This window comes from Coregonus clupeaformis, chromosome 2 (genome assembly GCF_020615455.1).
Source record: "Coregonus clupeaformis isolate EN_2021a chromosome 2, ASM2061545v1, whole genome shotgun sequence".
Taxonomy (NCBI): Eukaryota; Metazoa; Chordata; class Actinopteri; order Salmoniformes; family Salmonidae; genus Coregonus; species Coregonus clupeaformis.
This window is the reverse complement of record NC_059193.1, coordinates 33174608-33189918: the sequence shown is the minus strand read 5'-3', so window position 1 is coordinate 33189918 and position 15311 is coordinate 33174608. Positions and strand designations below refer to the sequence as shown.

At 41.7% G+C, this 15311-nt stretch overlaps 1 protein-coding gene across 2 annotated transcripts in view; it reads left to right on the top strand.

Annotated features, from left to right (window-relative positions):
* The first annotated feature begins 1077 nt into the window (after positions 1 to 1077).
* The window catches only part of LOC121534185 (ankyrin repeat domain-containing protein 50), a 40457-nt gene continuing 26223 nt past the window's right edge, over positions 1078 to 15311 (top strand). The window contains exons 1-2 of one of the 2 annotated variants that reach the window (XM_041840737.2): positions 1078 to 1296; positions 2547 to 3288. In XM_041840737.2, the coding sequence (XP_041696671.1) occupies positions 2786 to 3288 (503 nt within the window). In that variant the 5' untranslated portion in view covers positions 1078 to 1296; positions 2547 to 2785. Of the gene's footprint in view, positions 1297 to 2208; positions 3289 to 15311 lie in introns of both variants that reach the window. The other variant, XM_041840728.2, reaches the window with a different exon arrangement.

Here is a 15311-nt window from a genome sequence, read left to right as displayed (position 1 = left end):
TATTATGGCACACAATGACCGCCAAAGCCTGTGTTTTGGGCAAAAATTTACCCGTTGGTATTTAACTGGCACAGAGAGGGGAAATTGCTGCAATTACCCAAATTTCACAGATTGGCTTGGCTGGATTGTTGGATACCCCCATTGTGCAGTTTGTGCATGGTATAAACAGCAACCTGCAGCTTTACCACAGCTTAAGGGAACGAGCTCGTCACACACAAACTCCAGCTGACATTGGAATTGAGTGCAGTTCACATTAAGAACCCCTATATTCTCAATAGTGCCATGCAGATGTTGATTCTATGGAGTGAATGATGTTGTTGGATTTGATTGTGTTTGTCATTTTTGTGTGAACAGCCAGATGATACGCAGATCCATACTTCTCTGCAGAGAAACTGCATGGCATACTGTTTTAATGAGAGGTTGACAGCACTGGGGGAATAGACAGAGGAGAGATTAGTGTGTATGTGTGTTATTATGGGAGAAAGGCTGGGTTCAATATATATATTTGCTTATCTCTCTCTGCCATGTCCACTGGGGGCATCTCTATAAGCATACATTCTCCAGATCGTAAGAGTCAGGCAACCCTTTTACAAGAAGGAAAAGTATTTACTAGGAAAAGAAAACACTCGTTTAGACTCTGTGTGATCTGCAAGAGAAAATTCACCAGGCACAAGCAACACTGTTTTAATCGCAACGTGCAAGCATGTGTTGGAATTGCAAAGTAATTCTTATTTGCCTTTATTTCAACTGTCAACCTTGATCAGTGATTATAAGGTGTGTGGAAATGTCTGAAACTGTCACTTTTTACTCTATGCAACATTACTGTAATAACATACATTATTGTAATAACATAATATTTACATCTATGTAAATAAAGAGAAAAAGTGCTGTAATGTGGTTTCAACTCTAACACTTTACACTCAGATATTCAATGTGTTTAGTATTGTAAGGTCCTTATAATGGCGGCTTAGGTAGCTAAAAAACTCTAATTCCCATCAGACTTTGCGTCCACCCTGCGTGTGTGCTCTGTATGCAAGGGATAGAATTTTAGAATGTTTGGAGGCTGAGAGACTTGTTTAGTATAGTAGGCTACAGCGCTGTGTTGGCTAGCAGGAGGAGTCGCGGCTGCTGAAAGAAAGAGAAATGCAAAGACGCGGATGGAAGAATTCGAAGATTTGGGTTTGGAAATAGATTAAGCAAATCAAATATTGCTTATAAAGCATAGCATTTGGTTAGAGAGACAACGGGTTTAACCACGGACACAGCAACCAAATGAAAAGGGGGATTCAGCAAGAGGTGAGAAGCCGTAGGCTATACGGTATTTGAAACGGTAACATTGAAAAATGGGCAAACGTTCCACATTTGCTTGAAGTTTTAAAAAAATTGTTACATTGTATTTTACAAGATGAAGGACTGCATTCAGCTCATTTACCTATTCTTTGTTTGTAGGAATTACATTATCTTTAAATAGTGTAGGTTTTTAGACTGACTAAAGGTGTTAAAATCTATTCCATTTGAAATGGGTGAGGTTTTTTGTCATACAAAAGACGGTGTAGCCCAACCAGTCTTTGGCCCACTTTTCATCGACACCTATGACAGTTTACCCCTAATACCTATTTGTAGGCTTTTTCTTGCCGTTGCATTGCTGTAATGAGTTTAAAACTGCCTCTTTGTCATTTATTTCCAAAATGAGAGCGCTGTAGCAGGCTATTGGTTACGCGATGAGGTGGGCGCCTAGAAAACAGGCGAAAGGTGAATAATAACACCGGACATGTTATAAATTGATAGACATATTACACTCACTGTATTGCCGATCTGAATAGAAACCACACTTCTAAGTTATTGCTTTTAGTCATTATTGCATCGTGGGATAGGGAACATTAATGTCGCTGTAGGCAGATAAAAGCGGGTCCTCTCATTTGGAGTTTTTTCCCGGTTGAGGACGGATGTGAAATGTTTGCGATTTAAAGCCACCTAGGAAGGAAGGGAGATCAGTGAGTAGGTTAGAGAAACTGAACGATACCTTGCCAAGAATCCAAGAGTGAGGACCATCTGCAATGTATTGTTAGTTACTGTGTTATAAACAAACTCCCCCATTCTGCAAAGCTATGCCTTTTCCAATGAGAGTGAACTGTGTAATTGTATAGGCTAGATAAAAGTTGAATCTGTAATCTGATTTTTTTTACACCAAGCTTCTGTTTATTCCAGGAAAGTGACCAGGCGCTCAATGTTATTGGAGAGACCAACACAACTCTGGCAGAGTCTCATATGTTAATGTAATGGAAACAATATCCTCGCTCCAGTTTCCCTCTGAAATGTATCAAGGGAAACAAATCACTGACTCTCAGGGCTAATTTTATCAAGCATTGGTTGAGTTTGATAGTGGATGCACTCAAAGCACTGTGCCCTGTCATGCACAACACCATGTTAAAGCAACAAACCTGGAATAACACTGAGCATTCAGTCCAGCCAATGAGAAAGCCATGGAAGAAGTTAGTGGAAAATGTACAGTACAAGCCTCAATTGTGACTCTTTTTTTGCCCCAGATATTCAGCGACGTCCCAAAAACTGCTTTTCTTGCCCACAGCCATTCTGTTTTCTCAGAAGGGAGCTTCAGTTGCACACTGGCTTTATCACAACACTAAGGACAGCTGCAATCAACTTGGAAAGGCATATGTGGAGCCAAAAAAATGGATACTCAAATTTACAGCTGGCCTACTCTTGGTTGAAAATGTGAGGGCAAGGAAAGCCCTATGACAAAAAGCCAGAACAGCAGTATCTCAAAATGGCCCAAACCAGTTTGCTGAAGGGGAAGCGCTTTTACTGCAGGGAGTGGGTCTTCCACAAGATCCAGCACTGCCTCCAGGAAAAGACTAATGGCCTGAGTGGTGTGACCAGCACTCCCAGCAAGCAGGCCGGTGCCTCCGGCACTGGCGCATCCAACCCCAGCGGCAGCTCCGCAGCAGGCTCTGCGAAGGCCACCGCCTGGGGGGTGTTGCTGGTGGGGGGGCCTGGGAGTGGGAAGACGGCCCTGTGCACGGAGCTCCTGTGGCCCACCTCAGCCCAGGGCACTCATCGGGGGCTGCAGCAGCAGAGTCTGGCCTTCCATTTCTGCCGGGCGGACGACTCGGACACACTCTGCCTAGGCGGCTTCATCCGAGGTCTGGTGGCCCAGATTTGCCGGAGCGGCCTGTTGCCGGGTTACGAGGAGAAGGTGCGCGACCCAGCGGTGCAAAGCGCCCTGCAGCCAGGGGAGTGTGAGAGAAACCCCACTGAGGCTTTCAAGAGGTAGGTGAAGCCTGCTGCCCACCCCGTTGCCTCCTCTCCCCTCCTGTCCTTACCCCACCCCTCCCCCTTTTACTGCTCACACACTTCCCTTAACCCCACCCCAGCAGTCCTCTGTCCCCCTACCCATTGATATAGTGTTTGTGTTGTTGTTTTCCCGTTCTGTGGCATGCTGTGGCCGCTAGCCCTTGGTTGAGAAAAGGTCAGTTATTTTAAGTGGCACCCAGGCTCAGGTGGCCGGAGGGAAGAACGTACTGCTTTGAAGTGTGTGACTGACTGCCCTATATGAAGATGTGGGCTGCACATGTGAAACAAAGTACCGTACAGGATCAAGCTTGGTCATATAATGTGATCCACACTGACTTTTCTCTCTGTAAGACTGGGGCTTTAAAAGGGGTTTTAACCTGTATTTTTTAAAGGAACTGCCTTGTGTGTATGTTTGTGTGTATGTTACATGCATGACTTGTCTGCACGACGGGTCAACCAGTCTATACTAAACACACATGGGATGGAATGCAGTGTTGAACACACATGCCTCTTGTCTGGCCATCTGGTGATGCTTATTGCACCATGTCTACATCACACACTGGGAAAGTGGGTCAAACGTTCAGCGAGGTAAATCATTTTTAAATGGTCAACGGACTCATTGATTTCCCTGGTCTTTTACATCTTTCCCAAAGGAAGTTGAGGAAGTAGCCCTGTGTCAGTTAGTATAGTAATAAGGCACTCCCTATTGATGCCTGGGACTTGACTGTGAACTTTGAGATAGAAGACAGGTTAACATGGGGACGTAAACAACCAGTGGAAAGACAGAGGGCCAGTTCTGGTCAGTGTCAAGGGAATAGAAAGCTTCTCACAGACAGCATCGCCAACCCAGCCTGGCCTAAACAAGGGCATTTCTTTACCGCTTGAGGTTTGGTTCAGACTCTGTGGACAACAGACAGAATTCTTATCCAACGAAGATTACAACCTTTTGTTTGTGGAGTAAATATGCACTCTGGAGAATGTCTTATCACCATCTCAGGTGTAAAAGCATATTGGGCACTGTTGTACACAAATACTAGATGCTATCAGGTTGCAGAAAGTTGGAATGTGGAAGATCTGTATCGCAGCCAATATCCTCCGCTCTATCTTTGTGTTCTGGCATTTGCAATGGAGGAATATAAAAGTGTATTATTTTTCCAAAGTTATGGTTCCCCTAATTTACTTTAGAAATGAAATGTCACAGGGGGTGGGAAACTCATCTCAGGTGAACATGTTCCCAAAAAATTTAAAAATAAATCTTGCACAAATGTGTTCATTTGTAAAGGTTAGGATCCTGGTAAACAAGACTGGTGGAGCCTTGACCTCGGACTCTGTTTTAAAACCTTACCAGCATGTGAATGCCAGAGGGGTTGGCCAAATTCCTTGGCCAAACAAGCATGTTTGTTGATCGTAATCACTGGTTGTGTCAATATATTAAACCTGGTTCAACCTGGTCTCCAGCCTATACACTGCCATCCTCTCCATTCACCATTATGTGCTATTGTAGTCACCAGAATATGTTGTATACCTTTAGTCTTAATCTTGATAGAAACAACAACAACGTGAAAACCTGGGAGGGAGGTGGGTGGTGGGGAATTCAAGCACCGTGTAGGACAATTGATAACCAACAAACCTGAAAATATACTAAAGAATCTCACAAATGTACTCATGTCAACAACTAACTAAGACATGCTTTCCCTCTATCAATGGCCTCTACCATGTTTTGACTAGAGCACTATCAGTGGAATTAATTTGGCCTTGTCGTTCGAAACTATCAAACAGTCTCCCAGCAACATGTCTAGCTTTTTTCCTCAGGACGAAAGAGCACAAATAAATAGGTGGAATAAACTCAGTCATGTGGGCACTCTAAAAGCTGAAGGCACTGGGAAATGTGCTGAGAGGGCAGGTTCTTTTTTTTGTTTAGGTGAGAGCTTTTGGGGTTTGTTTGTAAGGGGGATTTTCAAATGAGCGTGCAGTAGTTTGAATAACTGCCAGGCAAATATGTATGTGGTAGCAAAGGAACCTTGTAAAATGATCATGGCTTGAATCTGATAACCAGGTTTGAGTTTCTTGGCAGTATTTTGTTCACTCAGTAAGTCAATGTTTTTGCCTTTTTCAAACATTGGATTTCTATTTTCCTCCAAATTAACATTAGCCACTTAATTGAATTGACTCATAAATCAAAACACTTTTTTCCCCTTTATTATTATTATTATTATAATTGTTTTTTAAATACATAGGCCTACAGCTAGAAGAACAAGATAATGTTCTAAAGCTTTATACATGCAAGGGCTGTAGGCAATGACTAGCTTGTTTCCAACATTTATATGCAGCTTTTCCTCTACTGTAGTTTGGAGCTTCAGATATTATGAATAACCGAAGCAGAAACTTTCAGAAACTCCATAAATGATGAATGTGATCTGGATGTAGGGCTGCACGATATATCGAATTAATTTGAATGTATGGTTTAGCGCGATGTTCCAAATGCTGTGTGCACTGTGCACCTTCCCACTCACACACAGACTCCAAGCCCCTACCCCTGCCACTCACAACAACAAAGACGAAAGATCACTTCTTCCTCTCTGACAACAAGCAGTTTCAACTCGCTATTTGCATATCAATTATGTACTTTTTACTCCATACATTTTCCCTGACACCCAAAAGTACTCTTTACATTTTGAATGCTTAGCAGGACAGGAAAATGGTCCAATTCACACTTATCAAGAGAACATCCCTGGTCATCCCTACTGCCTCTGATCTGGCAGACTCACTAAACACACTTTGTTTGTAAATTGTGTTGGAGTGTGCACTGGCTATTCGTAAATAAATAAAAAACAAGAAAATTGTGCCGAATGATTTATACTTTTACTTTTGATACTTAAGTATATTTTAGCAAATCAAATTTTATTTGCCACATGCGCCGAATACAACAGATGTAGACATTACCATGAAATGCTTACTTACAGCCCTTAACCAACAATGCATTAATTTTTTTATAAAAAGTAAAATTAAACAACAACAACAAAAAAGTGTTGAGAAAAAAGAGCAGAAGTAAAATAAAATAACAGTAGGGAGGCTATATACAGGAGGGTACCGGTGCAGAGTCAATGTGCGGGGGCACCGGATAGTTGAGGTAAATTACATTTACTTTTAATACTTAAGTATATTTCAAACCAAATACTTTTAGACTTTTACTCAAGTAATATTTTACTGGGTGACTTTCACTTTTACTTGAGTCATTTTCTATTAAGGCATCTTTACTTTTACTCAAGTTTGACAATTGTGTACTTTTTCCACCACTGGTCACACACGGCTTTGCGGTACCACGTACCACTAGCAGCATTTTAGCCACAGACTGTTAGTGCTAGCTGTCTAGTCTTTTTTAAAATGTGTAATGAGCATAGAAAGACACATACAGTACCTTCGGAAAGTATTCAGACCCCTTTACTTTTTCCAAATTTTGTTAGGTTACAGCCTTATTCTAAAATTGATTAAATAGTTTTTTCCCCCTCATCAATCTACACACAATAGCCCATAATGATTAAGCAAAAAACGTTTTTTGGAAATGTTTGCTAATTTATAAAACACGGAAATAACACAAGTATTCAGACCCTTTACTCAGTACTTTGTTGAAGCACCGTTGGCAGCGATTAAAGCCTTGAGTCTTCTTGGGTATGATGCTACAAGCTTGGCACACCTGTATTTGGGGAGTTTCTCCCATTATTTTCTGCAGATCCTCTCAAGCTCTGTCAGGTTGCACAGCTATTTTCAGGTCTCTCCAGAGATGTTGGATCGGGTTCAAGTCCGGGCTCTGGCTGGGCCACTCAAGGACATTCAGAAACTTGTCCCGCAGCTACTCCCGCATTGTCTTGGCTGTGCACTTAGGGTCGTTGTCCTGTTGGAAGATGAACCTTTGCCCCAGTCTGAGGTCCTGAGCGCTCTGGAGCAGGCTTTCATCAAGGATCTCTCTGTACTTTGCTCCGTTAATCTTTGCCTCAATCCTGACTAAATCAAATCTTATTTGCCACATGCGCCGAATACAACAGGTGTAGACCTTACAGTGAAACGCTTACTTACAAGCCCTTAACCAACAATGCAGTTTAAAAAAAATAAAAATATTATTATTATTATTATTATTTTTAAATACCTTTCTCCCCCGATTGCTCAGTTTGGCCGGGCGGCCAGCTCTAGGAAGAGTCTTGGTGGTTCCAAACTTCTTCCATTTAAGAATGATGGAGGCCACTGTGTTCTTGGGGACCTTCAATGCTGCAGAATTTTTTTTGTACCCTTCCCCAGATTTGTGCCTCGACACAATCCTGTCTCAGAGCACTACAAACATCCCCGCAGCATGATGCTGCCACCAATATGCTACACTGTAGGGATGGTACCAAGGTTTCTCCAGACGTGACGCTTGGCATTCAGGCCAAAGAGTTCAATCTTGGTTTCATCAGACCAGAGAATCTTGTTTGTCATGGTCTGAGTCCTTTAGGTGCCTTTTTGCAAACTCCAAGCAGCCTTTCATGTGCCTTATACTGAGGAGTGGCTTCCATCTGGCCACTATACCATAAAGGTCTGATTGGAGGAGTGCTGCAGAGATGGTTTTCCTTCTGGAAGGTTATCCCATTTCCACAGAGGAACTCTGGAGCTCTGTCAGAGTGACAATCAGGTTCTTGGTCACCTCCCTGACCAAGGCCCTTCTTTCATGATTGCTCAGTTTGGCCAGGTGGCCAGCTCTAGAAAGAGTCTTAGTGGTTCCAAACTTCTTCCATTAAAGAATGATGGAGGCCACTGTGTTCTTGGGGACCTTCAATGCTGCAGAAATGTTTTGGTACCCTTCCCCAGATCTGTGCCTCGACACAATCCTGTCTCGGAGCTCTACGGAAAATTCCTTTGACCTCATGGCTTGGTTTTTGCTCTGACATGCACTGTCAACTGTGGGACCTTATATAGACAGGTGGGTGCCTTTCATGTCCAATCAATTGAATTTACCACAGGTGGACTCCAATCAAGTTGTAGAAACATCTCAAGGATGATCAATGGAAACAGGTTGCACCTGAGCTCAATTTCGAGTCTCATAGCAAAGGGTCTGAATATTTATGTAAATAAGGTTTTTCTGTTTTTTATTTTTAATACATTTGCAAAGATTTCTAAAAACCTGTTTTTGCTTTATCATTATGGGGTATTGTGTGTAGATTGCTGAGGATTTTTATTTATGTAATCAATTTTAGAATAAGGCTGTAACGTAACAAAATGCGGAAAAAGTCAAGGGGTCTGAATACTTTCCGAAGGCACTGTATATGTAAGGAATTGTCAACACATTCTCATTCTGAGAAATAAGCATCTTCTTCGCCAGGTAGGCCACTTGATTTCAACATCTAAACAAAGTGAACAGGCTATGTTGTTCAAACAGTTGGAGTCGGACAGGAAGGTGTATTCATAAAAGTTAAACTGTTCTACCTTGTTAGCAAGCAAATAGATCAAGTTTGGCTAGAATTTAAATATAAAGATCAGCTGACACTCACTAGCACGTGGGCTTGTGCTCGAGAGATTGTTTGTGAGACCTGTGTTAATTTTCTATAATACCTGCTGCCAGAAGTTGGTCATTGTGCATGGTTCTGGTTACATTTGTAACAAAAAGGGCATTTTCATAGAGAGACTTGAAAGCAAGATCAGTGATTATGGCAAAAAAGTAAGTTTAATCTATTTTTTATAAAATAATTTAATCATTAGTGGGTTGTGGAAGGCTAACATTTATCCTAGGTATAAGTTAACAAGCCCTGAATTCATTAGATTATTCTTGACAGTTTGAAATTCAGTGTATTGACCATTAATTTTGCAACAAAGCTTATTTAGAGAAAACATTTTAAAATTGACATATATTGTGAATCGCTCATAAGTTAACAAATCTAGATATGATTTTTAGGCCATATCGCCCAGCCATACATGGATCTATTGAAACTCTGCTGACACTATATGTTCATGGCATATGGTTGTCCTAACCTCACAAACCTGTGTCATGACCATTAGATGCAATTCAATTATATCCTAAAAATGCATCTCTACTCTGAGTTTGTCAAATTCTTGAAATTGTGCATTCCACAGGTGCAACAGTGGTAAGTACTATGTAACAATGTTTACCTACACTGGGATAACACAGTACCTGCCTACCATGGAAATACAATATTATAAGGGACACTTATTGTAAAGTTGGACCAGTACATTTACTCTTAATGTAGTAATTGAAATGAGTAATTGCTAGTGGGTTGGGGACTGCAGAGCGGCAGTTGGAGCGAAAGAAGCAGATGCTAATCGAAGATGAAAGCGCCGCGCGCCCTTCATGCGTTGCACGGCTGCGGAAGACTCACTGCAGATTAGGTCACTTTTTAAAGGATGCCGCGATGACTCAGCATTCTGGAGCCATCCTCTCTGTCCACGTCGCTTTGACTTGGCATATAGGGGCGGTGGGTATGGGAGGGGGTGTTATCACACTAAAAAGCCCAAACGTGCATCGGATCCCCTTTTGCGTGTTTGCATGACGAACGGGTTAAATGTTAACTGAGCTGTTGGCTGCGCACGTTAGGAGGTCGCTAAGTGATGTGAAATGAAAGCCCCAGCTGCGGTTGATCTTCTGTGTTCTCAGAGGATGTCAATCCTGCAATGCCGTGCAGGATATCAGCCTTCTTCTTCTGTCTCGTTCTGACTAGAGTGAATGGGAGGGGAGGCAGTTGCGTATGCTTTGTCTGTTACATGATGTCTTCTTGTGTTTCCTCATCAGGGTGAAATACAGGAGACCCTCTCATTGTCCCGACAGTCTGCGTCATCAGACTTCTTCAGACATCTAGCATGCTGTGTACTGTGTAGCGTGTCCCAGAGTCAAATTTAACAGGGGTGTGAAAAAGGCGTAGGCGGTCGTGGAGTTGGAAGGGATGACATTTCAGATCCCACTGATAGTGTTGAGTAACTGGCCGTCTGGCCCGGGAATGCACACCTCGTCTGGGTGTTCAATCATTTCAGGGGTTAGTGTAGGGCTTAAACCTGTTTGTGTTCATTGAACTATCTTAAATTGTGTACTTTTTCTGCTTTTAAGCCATTTAAATTAATTGTCAGGTTATGCCAAATTGGTCTCATGTTTTGTTTTCTTGGTTTGTTTGAAGAGATGAAGTCCAAAGAACAAAATAAGTTGCTTTTGTGCAGGTTATTTCATTGTATAGACTAGCCACTTTCTCCCATTCTGTCTTTATCTTGCATTGAATGAGCTGTCTATTGAGCACTGTTTATTAGACAGCTCTAGACTACCTTTTATAGGAAGCCTGAACATTTGTATTTTATTTTGCAACATCCATTACCAGAAGCCGCTTTTTGTCTGTAAGCCAACTAATTTGCTGTTTGCACCTTGAATCTCTCACATTTAATGATTCAGTCAAGCCAAATTATAGTGAACTAGTAATCGGTAAAGTACCTTTACCTCGCGGAACCTCTGTGGCAGTATGATTGGACAATCGGGCCAGAATCTGGCTATATTTGCTGGGCAGGTTTGCACGTGTAGTAAGGAAATCATAATGTCAACTGAGGAAGTGTTCCTTTATGTGCATTGGTATCAGGGGTGTAATGCAGCCGGTGTCCAGCGGAGCGTCGACTTCTCCGAATGGTGCTTGTTTAATAAAGTTGAGATTAAAGTTGAATCAATATGTCTCGCAAGATCTCTTAATGATTCATTAGTATTATACATAACAAACCGAATATAATAGAATAGTGTAACGTTAGGCTCTAGTGTTGGACCAAAAACACCACATAATTAGGCTACTTATGACATTTTATTATGAATGTGCTGAATGGTCGCATTTCTTTTCTCACGCGGCCAGAACTCAACAGCGTGCGCCGCTAGGCTTAATATGATTTGATTGAAACAGTGGAAGTGTAGCTTCTTAACCTCTACGGAATCGGTGTCCCGTATACGGGACGGTTGAGTAACAGCAAACTTTCCAGGACATAGACATGTCTTATATGGGCAGAAAGCTTAAATTCTTGTTAATCTAACTGCATTGTCCAATTTACAGTATCTATTACAGTGAAAAAATACCATGCTATTGTTTGAGGAGAGTGCACAACAACAAAAAACTTACCACGGCAACTGGTTTGATACATTCACCTCTGAATGTAATCTTGCTCTGATTTGTCATCCTAAGGGTCCCAGAGATAAAATGTAGCATAGTTCTGTTTGATAAAATCAATTTTTATATTCAAATGTAGGAACTGGGTTCTACAGTTTGAACTCCTGCTGTCTCTGGCTCCACACCCACCCCCGCCCGATGTGTGAAAGTTAGTGTATAAGCTAACGATCCATCATGTATGACATTCCTGGGAGTGTGTAAACTTACATTTTGTATTACCAAATCATTTTGTATGTTCTCTATAGTTACAGTTGAAGTCGGAAGTTAGCCAAATACATTTCAAACTTTTTTCACAATTCCTGACATTTAATCTTAGTTACAATTCCCTGTCTTAGGTCAGTTAGGATCACCACTTTATTTTAAGAATGTGAAATGTCAGAATAATAGCAGAGAAAATTATTTATTTCAGCTTTTATTTATTTCATCACATTCCCAGTGGGTCAGAAGTTTACACACACTCAATTAGTATTTGGTAGCATTGCCTTTAAATTGTTTATCTTGGGTCAAACGTTTCGGGTAGCCTTCCACAAGCTTCCCACAATAAGTTGGGTGAATGTTGGCCCATTCCTCCTGACAGAGCTGGTGTAACCGAGTAAGGTTTGTAGGCCTCCTTGCTCGCACACGCTTTTTCAGTTCTGCCCACATATTTTCCATAGGATTGAGGTCAGGGCTTTGTGATAGCCACTCCAATACCTTGACTTTGTTGTCCTTAAGCCATTTTGCCACAACTTTGGAAGTATGCTTGAGGTAATTGTCCATTTGGAAGACCCATTTGCAACCAAGCTTTAACTTCCTGACTGATGTCTTGAGATGTTGCTTCAATATATCCACATAATTTTCCTTCCTCATGATGCCATCTATTTTGAGAAGTGCACCAGTCCCTCCTGCAGCAAAGCACCCCCACAGCATGATGCTGCCACCCCCATGCTTCACGGTTGGGATGGTGTTCTTCGGCTTGCAAAATCCACCCTTTTTCCTCCAAACATAACAATGGTCATTATGGCCAAACAGTTCTATTTCTGTTTCATCAGACCAGAGGACATTTATCCAAAAAGTATGATCTTTGTCCCCATGTGCAGTTGCAAACCGTAGTCTGGCATTTTTATGGCGGTTTTGGAGCAGTGGCTTCTTCCTTGCTGAGCGGACTTTCAGGTTATGTCGATATAAGACTCGTTTTACTGTGGATATAGATACTTTTGTACCTGTTTCCTCCAGCATCTTCACAAGGTCCTTTGCTGTTGTTCTGGGATTGATTTGCACCAGTACGTTCATCTTTAGGAGACAGAACACGTCTCCTTCCTGAGAGGTATGATGGCTGTGTGGTCCCATGGTGTTTATACTTGCGTACTATTGTTTGTACAGATGAACGTGGTACCTTCAGGCGTTTGGAAATTGCTCCCAAGGATGAACCAGACTTGGCTGATTTCTTTTGATTTTCCCATGATGTCAAGCAAAGAGGCACTGAGTTTGAAGGTATGCCTTGAAATACATCCACAGTACACCTCCAATTTACTCAAATGATGTCAATTAGCCTATCAGAAGCTTCTAAAGCCATGACATCATTTTCTGGAGTTTTCCAAGCTGTTTAAAGGCACAGTCTTCTGACCCACTGGAATTGTGATACAGTGAATTATAAGTGAAATAATCTGTCTGTAAACAATTGTTGGAAAAATTACTTGTGTCATGCACAAAGTAGATGTCCTAACCGACTTGCCAAAACTATAGTTTGTTAACAAGAAATGTGTGGAGTGGTTGAAAAACGAGTAAACGTACAAAATCAGCAGGGGATGGATCAGGGTAGGGGAGGGCACAATTGGCCCAGCGTCGTCCAGGGTAGGGGAGGGAATGGCCGGCAGGGATGTAGCTCAGTTGGTAGAGCATGGCGTTTGCAACGCCAGTGTTATGGGTTCGATTCCCACGGGGGGCCAGTATGAAAAAAATAAAAAATAAAAAATAATGTATGCACTCACTAACTGTAAGTCGCTCTGGATAAGAGCATCTGCTAAATGACTTAAATGTAAATGGGATCAAATACTTTTTTCCCTCACTGTAGGTGCACTTGATTTGCTCTCTGGGCATGCCAAGTAGGCAGAGTTTGTACCTTCAGACACATGAAATGGTTCAAAATGTGAACATTTCGCCTACCCTGCGCGCAGGGCAGCTGAAACAAGTGCACCTACTGCCAACAGCGCAAGACAGAATAAAAGTAGGAATGCAAGGCTTTATCATTGGGTTTTTTATAGAAATATTTCGCGATCACTAGGAATGCCTTGGAGATCGACCAGTCGATTGCGATCGACCATTTGGTGACCACTGTTCTAAAATAATATCGTACAATAGGCTACATTTCGGTACCAACTTTCATTAAGAAATTATGATGTCATTTTTAAACAATTTGTTCCGGTACTTAAAAAAATAGCACTACATTACTGATTGTTATGCTCTGAAAAAGCAAAAAGACAAAAGCAAGAAAGAAGCGAATTTTGGCACGTGACTGGTTATGGAAAAGAGGACAATGTGGATTGTCGATTTTGTAAAAAGAGCTTGAGGTAAGAACAGGTTTAAATTCGACTAGTCCAGAAGACCAGCTAGCTTGTGTGTGTGTGTGTGTTGAACTTGTGATGTAGGTGAAGAGAACCTTTATAGTTCTGAGTGACTGATTTGCTGATGGTGGGACATGCCTCGCACCTGCTCTGAGCACTGCTCACACTTGGTGATAATGGCCGAATTTGAGGCCGAATATACAGTATTCAACATGTTTGAAAATTATCTGGATGCCGTAAGTGCCTGTAGAGTGCCCTGGAGCCCGTGACAGCCATCAACCGCAAATTGGTTATGTGCTTACACTTTACTGGCTGCTGCGTTAGTTTTTACTCAGGGTTTGCTCCGATTTCCTCCGATTTGGAAAAATGCGGCGGGAGGTGATCGGGAGCCCGTAGCTCGGGCTAAAAACATGTAGTGTCCGCCCAGCTTTAGATGTAGTAGCATTTACACCGTTTATACATACATTTTTTTCATGAGAAAAACGGTATGCTGCAATTCAGAAAATGCTTTGTTTAAAAGCACACATTCAGTAAATCCAGTCAACCAATCCATTACTACTTGCTACTGCAGGGAGGAGGGGGAAAAGCCCATAGAGATATGAAATGTGGGCCGAATAGCTTTATGCCAAGAGAGCTCTTGATAAACTATGCAGGTTATCAGCAAATTTCAAAAATGTTTTTCTGCTTGTGGGTTGTGGAGATGCAGTTGTTTGAGCTTTAGAAATGGTTTTACTTTGTTCTGCAGCACCAGTTCACATTGTGTTGTGTTGGATGTCTGAGAGCCCCATCACTTTATACATTCTTTAATGTACTTTCTTTACTCCTCTTTGACAAAACGCTAGCATTGTTCATTCCAGCATAGTTGGCATGTTACCAATTCACCTCTGCATACATACGGCATATACGGAGTGACAAGTGCTTAATTTTTCATGAAGCACTCTGATGTCTCTTTGTAATTACTTGCATACATTTTTGTTGCGCAACTTCTTGTTGGTTTTGTTTTGCAGTCCTTGACCAATGACAAGCTGAGAAACATGTACCGTCAATGTAAGTCAGTGAAATCACTCAATCCAAGAAGGAATAGAATGAGTTCCTTTCTGATTTTGGAGGAAATTAGAGAATGGCTAATTTAATGGGGTAACTGCGCTAGTTGTGTAATGGCTGCCATTTTGCTAAATTTTCAGAATCCACATTGCTCCCTGCAGAACCCCTCACATTGTCTCTATCAGCTTGATTCGTTAGGAGAACATGATTGGAATTACACCATGCTTTATGTATGAATGAATAA